This window comes from Neoarius graeffei, chromosome 4 (assembly GCF_027579695.1).
Source record: "Neoarius graeffei isolate fNeoGra1 chromosome 4, fNeoGra1.pri, whole genome shotgun sequence".
In the NCBI taxonomy this organism is placed as follows: Eukaryota; Metazoa; Chordata; class Actinopteri; order Siluriformes; family Ariidae; genus Neoarius; species Neoarius graeffei.
In genome coordinates, this window is record NC_083572.1 from 5197538 (window position 1) to 5209586 (window position 12049).

Below are 12049 nucleotides of genomic sequence, written 5' to 3' on the forward strand. Positions count from 1 at the left end.
TGTACAGAATACTCAAGTGTTTGGAAAACTTGAGTGACTGGAATAGTCAAGCACTCAATTTGCAAAATAAAAAAAATAATCAATCAGATTAGGCACAAGTTGGCCAGACTATACCAACCAATCAGAATCGAGAAATTACCAGTGGTGAGGTTTATCAGTAATCTTACGACATCATGCTCTTCTACATGGCTTGGTTTAAAATAAAATAGTAAAAAGTTGATATAAATGCGACTGAAATTTGATTCAAATGTAAAACCAGGCATTTAAAACCCTGAGACAGACACCTGCCTCTCAGCACAATCACACGCCGCGTTCCTGTTAACGCGCATAATGAGACTCGCTTAGCACGATCTCAGATGTGATTAAATCGGACTTTTTTTTAGCCGCAGCGTGACGGACGCACGTCATAAACTTTTATTGAGCCAGTTTTAGCAGGGAAAGGTATGAGATGTGTTTATAATCACATTCCTACTCCAAGGGACCAGGACCAACAAATGAAGAAACGCAACTCAATGTCTGAAGAATCTGTCTCTTCACTTCCTGCATTTCTTTTTGTTTATCTCCATCGATATCCACCCAAGTGGGAATTTTAGAGTCTGATGAATTTTAGCCGATCTTTCATTTCCGACTTCAGAGAATTTAAAGAAAGAAAAGCAACGAGACGACAGGAAGGATGTGAAGGAAGCTGGAACGATGATGTTTAAGTTTTACCTTCTCTTTTGGTTTGTGTGAGGGTTTCTCTTGGAGCTCCCCTGTGCTGTTGCTGTGATGAGACGCCTTGCAGGTGCGAGGCTTGACGCTGGAGGTGTTGAGAGCGGGCGAGGACGACACGGACGCGCTGCCTTTCGTCGTGGACGGAGAGACCACGCTGCCGTTCAGAGCTCCGTTAACACCTTTTATTAAATATTTGTGTGATATGAAGACAGTAGATGAGCTGCTGAGGATCACTGTGTAACATTACAGGCTTAAGATTTAAAAAAAAAAATATATATATATATATATATATATATATATACACTATATGACATGACAAATCGTGAAAATCTCTCAATTTATCTTAATATCTTCAAGCATTTATTTTTGGAAGTGACAAAACTATGTGAGACATCAGAATAAGAAAATGTGAGTGTGTAAAGACAGGCGGAAAAATAATCTTTGGGCTAAATATGATTTATAATCATCAGAATAAGAAATTCTGATATATTTGCCCACATGCAAGATGTTTTCACTTTCTAAGAAGTCATTAGTAGAGTAGGGTTTTTTTTCCCCACATCCAGTAATGATAGTAAACACACACACACACACACAGAGGCTGTGCCAAACACGTTTGCCAATCTCTCCATGCCCTAAAGCGCAGCTCTACTGAAACCCTGAGCTGAAATTCAGTTTGTTTTCATATGAAACTCAGTAACAGACTGTATCAAGCTGATAATTACTACAGATTAGGAAGATTGATCGAAAACGGACAAGAAATGTAATTATCCTCGACCGTTTCTCAACTACTATATACAATTCCAGCTTTACAGTCTGGAATATCTGACATGACTCCTATTTCCAAATCATTGATTCGGCATCGTGTTACACTTCACAGACCCACACGCTCGAGTTCTAATCTCAGAGTGCACACGTTGTTCACCTTTAGGACCCTGGCTGCTTTTGCTCAGGGTTTTGGATGTATACGGTGTGGCCTCGTGGTTCTGAAGGGGAGGGGCGAACAGCGGGGGCAGGCTGAGGAAAGGAGGGAAGAAGGCCGCTGGACTCCGCCCGTGAGCTTCGGCTGCTCTCCACCACTCTGGGATTGGGAAGAAACACACAACTGTCATTACATTACAGCATAAAAATAACAAATTCTTCATTCGGAAGGGGTCAGTTTTATTCCCGATACACAATTCATTATTCGATTAACAAAAAGATATCCGTATCACTTCATCTCTTGTCATTATAATGATCTTTATATCGTGACATCTTATTAGTTATATCGTTACACACAGCGTAAAGAGTTACACAATTCCTTGTTTGCAATTAATCAATCAATCACATGACTTTTTGTCTCCTGGTTCATTTGCGGTTTCCGACAATCAAAGACGGCGTCCAAGCCAAGCACGCATCCGTCGTCGTCTTGTGGAAAACATTCTCCATCTGACTTAACGGATTAGAACCAAAAGCAAAATTCAGAGATCAAGAAAAAATATTTACACGATGGATTGGACGCCTACAGCTTTAAAAAAACAGACAACCCCCCCCCGGACTTTTCAACCGATTTCAACAACTTTCCAAAAATATAGTTTCCGGACATTTAGTCCAAGCATCGCTTTACACGAAGAATTAAATGAAAGCTTTGAAAAGTCTTGAAGCTGATAACTTTTTCGTTTGTGGCTGTGTTCATGACGTTGGAATAAAACTTCTAAAGGACAATAATCGTCTTACTGTAATTGCGAGGGTAAGTAATGTCATGTAAGCCGAAGTGATTAGAGTCGGAGCTGCTGTAGGCATTTCTGCAACAATAACTTACATTTTATTTCCTGACTTTTCAAACGCAGCTCAGACTTATGAACCGACATCATCAGACACCCTGAAAAAATATGCAAACAATCTGAGTTTCAATCTCGACCTACAAACTAGTTTAATCGTTTCATCAACGGTTTGTTTTACCACATCCGAAACGTAAGAAAACTCATTTAGCATAAGGCCATTATTAAAAAATGTTCTGTTTCTGGTCCACCGGCTGGGTGAGTGTCGTTTGTGCGGTTGACATTTTTTTTTTTTAATGCCGGTTTTTCGACATTTTTTTCGGGTTCGTAAATCTAAAATCGAACTTGACATTTACGCATTCCGCGCAGAATATAGAATCGAATCAGCTCTGCGCATGCACCGTGCGGCACAAAAAAATGGCAGCCACCATGAAGGAAGGAGATCCGGAGTTTTCAAACATTTGCTTAAGTGTGAAATCGCAAAATGGTATTCTAGCGAACAACAAAATAGTAAAGATTCAGAAAAACAAATCATTCAGTGATCATTTTAATAGTGTAATTTCATCTGAACTAGGCCTAACGGTCGATTTAGGACTACAAAAAGTCTGTGTGTCAGACCATCACAAACCGTTACTGGAAAATTCGTTTGATCTTGATCCATCCGAGACGTTACAAACAGCTTTTGAGTTTTGTTATGCGAAATTCATTACCTACTTTGTTAATGACCCTGACAGATCTGTAGAACCTAATAGATCTATTCAAACTGTCATATTTTATTAAACGTGTCTGCTTTTGTAATAAAAAAGTACTGAAAGAAAAAGCAAACACAGCATTGCGATTTCTTATCCATCCATATATATATAGGGTGTCTCAAAAAAATTTACTCACACTTTAACTGTCCCTAACATGCTGCCTTTTTTGTGTTGCAGGTGTAATTAATTAATCACAGCATGGAATTCTTCTTTTTTAAAGATTTTTTTGGGGCTTTTTCACCTTTATTAGATAGGACAGTGTAGAAACAGGACAGGAAATAATCAGGAAGGAGAGACGGGGAGGGATCGGGAAATGACCTCGGGTCGGAATCGAACCCGGGTTCCCGGATTTATGGTATGGCGCCTTAGCCACCTGAGCCACGACACCCCCAGCATGGACTTCTTTTTGTGGGGATATCTCAAAGACAAAGTTTATCGCACCAAACCAAGAACAACTGATGCATTGAAACTGGAAATTGAAACACAATGTCGCGATATTCCTAATGACCTGTTTCGTGACGTTTGCGAATCCCTTGGTGCACGTTATCAGCGTTGTCTGGACAATAATGGTCATCAATTTGAACATTTGCGAACATGATTCTTCAATTACATTTGTCTTCTGTATTCGAAGCTATTCCATTTCACTCTAATGCCGCTTTTCCACTACAAACGCGGCTGAGTCGGGCTGAGTCCTGCCGTGCTGAGTCGGGCTGAGCGGGGCTGTTGGAGTTGCATTTCGACTACAACCGCGCTGAACCGTGCTGGCTGGAAGTGGGTGGACACATTGGGTGGAGTTAGCGAAAGTGGGTGGATGTCAGGTGATGTCGTTAAGCAGCGCAAACAGTGACATCAGTGATCTTTTAAGCGGTAGTCTCACGACCCGAATAGTAAACAATAAACATGGAGGACATGGAGTCGTTAGTGTTGCTGGTCTTGGTGCTGTGGCTTGTTGTCACCGACAACGCGGACAGATACTGGCAAGAGCGTATAGATGAGGCGAGGCGCATAAGGCTTCAGAAATTCTCGTAATTCGTAATTCTTCTCCTTCCGGGTTTACGGTGTTTACAGATCCCAGCGCGCTCGCGGGGCGTGTGTGGGCATGTGAGGACACTCCTCCTCACCAATCAGTGCACAGGGGAGTGTCTGCTCACGCCCCCAGCCTCACTCGGCACGGCTTGGCTCGCTTCAGCCCCACTCCAAAACCGTGCGAGTTTTAGGGGCTAAGCAGGGCTGAAACTAGCTGAGTCGTGCTGGTTTTTGGTAGTCGAAACGCGAGCCGTGTCGGGCTGAAGTGAGCTGAAGCGAGCTGAAGTGAGCTGAAAAAGGGTAGTGGAAAAGGGCCATATGTTCATAAATAAAGGTTTTCTCGTCATTCAAAGTGTGAGTACATTTTTTTGAGACACCCTGTATATATATATATATATATATATATATATATATATATATATATATATATAAAATAAAAAAAATCCCTCCCTCCCTACTGAAAATTTTTTTGCTCACCCGGTGGACAGGATGGCCTAAGAAGTTTTGATTTTTGATCCATAAAGTATCATGATGCATGCACCTTTAAAGCAAGACGGCCTTTCAATTTCATAAAATCGGTGAAATTTAGTTCCGTCTGAAATGTGGTGATTGTGATATATGTTTATTTCTGTAATATCTCACAAAATATCAGGCCATTCTGTTCTGTGGCTGGGAAATTATTTAATTTGAGGGGATTAAAGCAAATAATGTGCATGAAATCGCTCACTTCGCGCAGTCAAGCAGACAGAGGAAGTCCGTGTGTGTGTGTGCGCATGCGCAGGTTTCCCTTTGAGCGTGCACTGACAGTTCCATCATTCTGTCGCTAAACGAACAGCTGATCACACCGAGGTGCTCGCTGAGTGCCGATATTTATTAGTTTGGTCCTGTGTTTCCTTTCCTTCGTATATAACATAACGTCTTTTCTTCTCGCTTTCTTTCCGTTACTGTAGTCGCTCTTTCATGTTTCATTCGCACACTCACGTCCTCCATTTTTCTCTCCTGTTTCAAATTTGCATCCCACAATGCCTTGCGCGAACAGGGAAAGATCACCTGTGATGTGACGCATGACATACAGCAGCATCGAGAATTGGGTCATGGTGAAGCAGGAAAAAATAGCGGAGAATTGAGGGCCACGTGGAGATCTCATCATCTGTAGCCGCTTTATCCTGTTCTACAGGGTCGCAGGCAAGCTGGAGCCTATCCCAGTTGACTACGGGCGAAAGGCGGGGTACACCCTGGACAAGTCGCCAGGTCATCACAGGGCTGACACACAGACACAGACAACCATTCACACCTACGCTCAATTTAGAGAACATGCAAACTCCGCACAGAAAGGCCCTCGCCGGCTACAGGGCTCAAACCCGGACCTTCTTGCTGTGAGGCGACAGCACTAACCACTACACCACCGTGCCACCCAGTGTGGAGATAAATTCATTAATTGTTCAGTTTAAAAAATTATAATAATAAAATTGGAAGTCTGTGATTCGAACTCAGTAGCTTTCGGTCACTAAACAAAAATAATTGGGTGTCGGGAAAAATTCTTCTTTTTATGACCGACACTTGAAAAATCTGAAAGGCCGTCTAGCTTTAAATAAAATGATCACTGCAGACACGAGCATGCGGTCTCTCGATTCCTTTCAAACACAGTGAAAGGTTTGCGAGACATTTTTCACGGCATCTTTTTGAGATATTTTTCATTCTTTCACCCTTGTGCACGACTTCTTTTGGTATCCTATCATATCATTTGTCTTTTTCTTGATTTGATCAGCTTGAACATCCAAATACAGAACAACAATCTGGAGGCAAAACACAAGAAACTACTGCAAAGCAATGACTGTAAACAAATGCGATGCCTGACCGTCAACTGGAAATGAGGCGGATCACTACTGGAAGTGACGTCTATTGCAAACAAATAATACTGCTGTTTCCATTCTCTCTATGGCTACGTTTACATTACGTCGAATCAGCGGATCATCAGATTAACGTTCTTAAAACGATTCGCGTTTACACTAAAACCGTTAGCCGTGCACACAGCAACACCAATACGCGGATACGCTCGGCTCCGCAGGCATCCTGCGCTCCAAATCACTCCGCCCTGAACAGCGAGTGCCCTCTGGAGGGTGCACACTCCGGCCCTGCGCAGCTCACAGAGCGCGCGAGTGAAGTGAACAAGCCACGATTCGGGACTGAGCCGCTGTGTGTGAGATCCCAGCGCACATCACTTATTACTTGCAAGTGGAAGGATGGCAAGCCTAAAGACAATCATAACTACACAATGGGCAGTATTTGCATCAGTATTTGCAGTATTTTCATACTTTTATACTCTTTAATGAAAGGTGATACAAGGCGGAAGTCTGCGCCGTTTTTCAGCAGTCGCGTCACATGACCAACGCCAGCGAATCAGGAAGGTGGATGTCACAGTGACGTTGTCCAATGAGACGCCAGCTAGAGCTCAGCACAGCGTATTCGCGTATTCTCAATGTTTACACAGCACCGGAGCTGATACGATCTAGATTGAATACGTGGACGCTGGCGGATTCCCGTTTCCCCGCTTTTTCAGGGGGGTTAATGTAAACGGACAGTGCATCCGCGAAGAAAACGAGACAGATACGGTCTAGTGTAAACGTAGCCTTTCTCTCTCTCACTAAACTGAGGTCATTTGTTGTTATGCAAATTAAGAAAAAAGAAAAAAAAACCACTGAAATGAACTGAAAGGCCAGGAGCTCAAAGGAACAGCGAAAAACAACTCATGCATGTGCGAAGTGAAAAAGCTGACCTCCTGATAACCTGAGCAGGAATTTAACTCATTTGAATAATAATCGATGATGTGATTTTATGCTGGTGCTCTTCTGATAGGTGTATCAGACGCTCGCTGGCCATGGCGTGAAACTTGTCCACGCAGACACTCATTCATCTAAGTTTCCAAACCTGTCATTGCTTAACTCCTGAATATTTTCTATCAATAAAAATATTATAATCTCTGCTTTCCACAGAAATGTATCTAGTTAGGATCTGTTCAGTACTTTGGGAGCAACGGCAGGTTGAAGTCGGTACAACAGAGTAAAAACTGCTCACGGGACGTCAGGAAACTGCTGCTGCTTTTCTTTTTGAGTCCCAGGAAAGTGGTCAGGCTTTCTCTCTCTCTCTCTCTTCTGATCGGTTTCCCACTGGATTACTCGTGAATATTGATCAGATCACTTTTATAGCGATGTTCTCTCGCTCTCACTGTTTCTGATAAAGGATTCAGCAAAATTTTCCCTCTGCTAGTTTTGATGTTCTAATTCACAGAAGACTTTGAAGTGAGTTTTCATAGCTTTACCTACTTATTTTTTCAAATCAAACTGATTCATGTCAATAAATAACTATTTTAGAATATAACTAGAGTTGTTTTGATGAAAAATATTGAGATTTTAGTGGTCGGAGTGAGAGTTAAAAAAAAACGGAAGTCAGAAACGCAAGTGTCGATTTCAGTTCAGTTAATGTGAATTGTTTATTGGACGTGGCTCAGACAGTTTTTTCGAGGTTCGCCTTGAAAGCTGTAAATATTAATCGAAATAATCATTTATATTCTTTAATATCAACACTAGTCGGCCCTACTGAGAAATACAAAGGCCTACAGGGATTAGAAATAACCTTTTATTACTTTTTTATTGAGTGTACTGATTTAACGTTTTTACATAATTAGCATAATTTATACTAATTCAATATTAATTTGCATTTTTTTAAACTAATTTTTAAAACTTTGTATTCAGTATACAACCATCTATGTTTCTGCCAATTTCTATGTAAATATCTTGCAAAAATTGAAAAGTTATGAAGAAAAAAACATTTGATCTCATTGGTTAATGAGGCGCAGTTTGGACCATGTGACCCTCAGACAGAATATTACAGCCGTTTTCTAAAAATTAAGCCGTTTCTTCAATCTCTGATTTGTTTTATCTGAAGAACGGATAAACATATTTTAATTCCGTAAAAAGTGAGAGCAGTTTCAAGCAATTTGGATTGAATCTGAATTTTCACCTGATGTGCCGACTTTTGATTGTGACGTTGTTGAGCTTCATTAGAATACCGACAGGAACAGAACGATACGATTTGATTAAAATTCTCAAAACGTCCTCGACACGTTACCTATCCACGGAGTCATGAGGTTGGTTTCTGGGATCGTTAGTTTACATGGAAACGGACAGAATGACCTGTGGGCTGACCTGTGAAAGCCCCTAGCTGCGGGTGCGCTGCCAGGGCCGCTGATATTCCCAGCGCTCCGAGACCGCCGAACTCAGGGCGCGCCGTGCCGGGAGAGAGCAGCCCGAAGGCGGGATGCGCCATCACGGGGAAGGCACTGGGCACCGAGGTCACAGAGTTGACGCTGAACGGCTGCTCACTTCCTGTCACCCCAAACAGAGGACCTGAAACCAAAACACACACACAGTGAAACACATCCACCCTGATGTGACTGGATAAACATGAACTCTTGTAAAGTTCTGCGTGATGCATTGATGGGATTCTCCCAGGAGATGGATGTGATTGATTAGAAGCTCGTCTTTTAAATGTAATTTGGTGAAAGTTAGCAAAAGCCTTACGTGAATGGGAACTAGCCTGTTTCATTGATGCTCTGCAACATTAAATGTAACTATATACAGATGAAAAGCATGATGTCTTCAACAAACAAACAAACAAACCAAACTCTCGGTCCTTCTTGGTATTAATTCATCGTATTCTTCATACAAGAAGGAAGCTTTTGAAAAGAAAAAAAAACCTATCAGACATTTGACCTTGCTCTGACCTTCACCCTGTTTGAATTCATCAAATTCCAAAATCTGATCAGTTCATGTGCTGGTTTTGAGGATAATTCCTTACAAATCCAACTATCTGTTCTCGAGGTATCGCACTCGGAACGGAATGAGGAGCAACGTTAGTAGTGGAGGCACAAAAATGCCAACCGAGGAAAATTTCCTGTTGTGTAAGGGGAATAAAGCTCTTCAGGATGGTGCGCTCTTGTCGGAAAATAATCAGCTTCAGTGAGGCAACTGCGACTCTGCAGGGCGAAAGATTCCCGCGGATTCACGGGAACATGGCAGGAGACCCGGATCAGCCCGGATAAGACTCCGCACATGGAAAATTTATCATGCAGATTCCCAGCTCTATACACACACAATTCTATGCCAGAAGAGGAGAGCTGAAAAGCTCCCCACACACACACACAAGCTGTTATCCCGGTACGTAATTCACTTTTGGAGGGAGAGCCCATGCCATTAGTTCCACACCGAGAGAAAAAGCGAACACTCTCTCTCTCTCTCTCTCTACTTGTGCTGTCGTGGCTTTTATGGGCGAGTTTCGAATGCAACAGTCGTGATAAGTACATGGTGTTTAATGTAATCACAGGCTTGCTGACAGACGCTGACCGAAAGCTATGATCAAAAGGCGAAAAAGGAAGAAAAAAACAACCTTGGGAGTGATCCAGTGAGCTCGCACGCTTACACACCCTCTGTTCTGGTAAAACACATCACATCATGCATTAAATCACCAGAGTGATTTCACTGTAATCATCATCACCATCATCATCACCACCACTGGAGTGTTGTTTTTTTTTTTTTGCACGATGATGTTTCCTCAAGGAGTCAGGTACAATTTCTGCACCGCATATTTCATATAAATTTAATTTACATTAGTGAGTGCGCTCAGAATGAAGCGCTCCAGCAGCGGCAGTGCGGCCGAGTGCCAGGTCAGGCTCAGGAGGAGGGAAAAGTGATGACGGAGAAATATGGAGAGGCTTTTTTTTTTTTTGCTGCAACTGGGAGGAGACGATGAACAGATGTGTGTGTGGATGGTGGAGATGGACGGATGGTGCAGGAGAAAGTGTTCCCAGTAGGCACCACTCACTTTACAAGCTTCAGGTTCTGTCTTTCTCTTTCTTTCTCTCATGCACATACACACGCACACACATAGACTCTTGCACATCTACGGTACTACACACACACACCTTCCTGCAGTCTTTCCCTCTGACACTGGAGACTCCTTCCTTAAAGGTTAAACAAACGTCCTTATAGAAAACATCATCATATCAACAGTTGTTACTATAGAAACCATAACGTTAATTTTAAACCTGGGGATCCGGAGAAAATCAATCAACGCCTTCTGACCAATCAGAATCGAGAACCGGACAGAAGAGAGTGAGAAAGGGAGAAAGTGCAGACGTGGAGATAGATAAATGTTCTCTGGAAAGGTTGACGTCGCTCCTGATCTCTCTCTCTCTCTCTCTCTCTCACATAATGGCGGAAAGTGTCCACCTCACATTAATGCGCTTTCAGCCGCCGATAATTAAATCACAGAGAGAGAGAGAGAGCAGAGCAGAATTACCCACAATCCTTCCATTCCTCTCTTTTTGTCACTCGCTCCCTTATTTGTCTTCCTTCATGTTTTTTTTTGTCACACTCTTTACCCTCACACACACACACACAAAATCAACCATCAGTGTCCCCTCCTTCCTCTGCGTCCTTCACTGTGACAAACAGGGCCGTCTCAGAACGCGCCGCTGCGTCTCCGTGCCCCACTCGTGTGGGATGCAGAGCAGAGGGATTAACGTGCCCTTTGTTGGCGTCAATCACGCCAACGCCGACAGATTGGAGTTAATTGCCAAGCCTGTTTGAGGAGACGGAGCGCAGACATGTGCTCTCCATTTTAGCCCTGTGAGACGCTCACGTCTTCTCCATTTCAGAGCGGACTTGCTTCGGTGTCCGTCGGCGTGACGACTCGCTCAGCTGGACGCACTTGGGAAATAAAAGAAGAAGGGGAAAAAAAAAACCACTAGCTGAAAGTCACCAAAAACTTGGATTTTCGTCAACAAGACCAAAAAAATTCCCGCCAAAAAAAACAAAAAAAACCCCAAAACCTTATTCTTTACTTATAAGACACCCAGATTCTATGAATATGCAAATGAGAGAACGCCTCCAGCCCTATATGCCCCTCCCCCTTCCACTGGTGCACTGATGTTGCTGCATGGCCCACATTTGCGTTGAAAAATGATTGGCTTTTATTTATTTATTTTTATAAAGGACAGGGAAGGAAAAAAGTGGGGAAAGGGAAGAGAAGGGACGAAAAACGAAAAGGAAATGAAAAGGTCAGGAAAAGGAAAACGAAAGGAAAAGACTGGGAAAGGAAGAGAAGTTTCAAGCACTTGTTTGTTTGTTTTTTTCTTATTTTCTCACAAGAACTCCACAATATATGAATATGCAAACTAGAAACACCCCTTCTCCTCCCCCGTCCCAACCTACAAGCCCCACCCCTTTCCTCTTGTACACTGATGTTGCATGGTTTACATCATGACAATGACAGTTTATTTTCTTAGAAAGAAAACAAATGAGAAAAGAGCAAAAAGAAAAAGAAAGGAAGGTTTTGACTAAAAAAAAGTATTTTTTCTTACTTCCTCCAAGAACTCCACATTACATGAATATGCAAATCGGAGCCCCACCCCCTTCCCCTGGTACACTGATGCTGCACAGCCTGAAAAGTATGACATTTTATTTTTAGCTCCTTTTTTTTATAAAAAATAAAAAGGTCAAATAATTTTTGGATTTTCAGGATTTTACAGATCATTTAAAACGTTTTCGACAGTTTCGTCTGACTCTCAGTGCAGTTGTAACTTTAAAATCTAATATTCTTTCTGGAAAGTACAGTCGTACACTTTTATGCTCTATTATTTATTCATTGTAAGAGTGAAATTTCAACTGTTGAGTCCTGAAGACAGCATTTAAAAAAAAAAAATTAAATAAAAAAAATAAATCCCATCTGAAATATCAGTAG

The 12049-nt window shown here is 42.1% G+C and overlaps 1 protein-coding gene across 16 annotated transcripts in view; it reads right to left on the reverse strand.

Annotated features, from left to right (window-relative positions):
* Positions 1 to 12049, reverse strand: part of baz2ba (bromodomain adjacent to zinc finger domain, 2Ba) — a 160960-nt gene that overhangs the window by 56716 nt on the left and 92195 nt on the right. For all 16 annotated transcript variants that reach the window (XM_060918688.1, XM_060918686.1, XM_060918687.1 and 13 more), the window contains 3 exons: positions 8455 to 8655; positions 1637 to 1792; positions 712 to 893 (listed from right to left, as the gene is read on the reverse strand). In XM_060918688.1, the coding sequence (XP_060774671.1) occupies positions 712 to 893; positions 1637 to 1792; positions 8455 to 8655 (539 nt within the window). The remainder of the gene's footprint in view (positions 1 to 711; positions 894 to 1636; positions 1793 to 8454; positions 8656 to 12049) is intronic.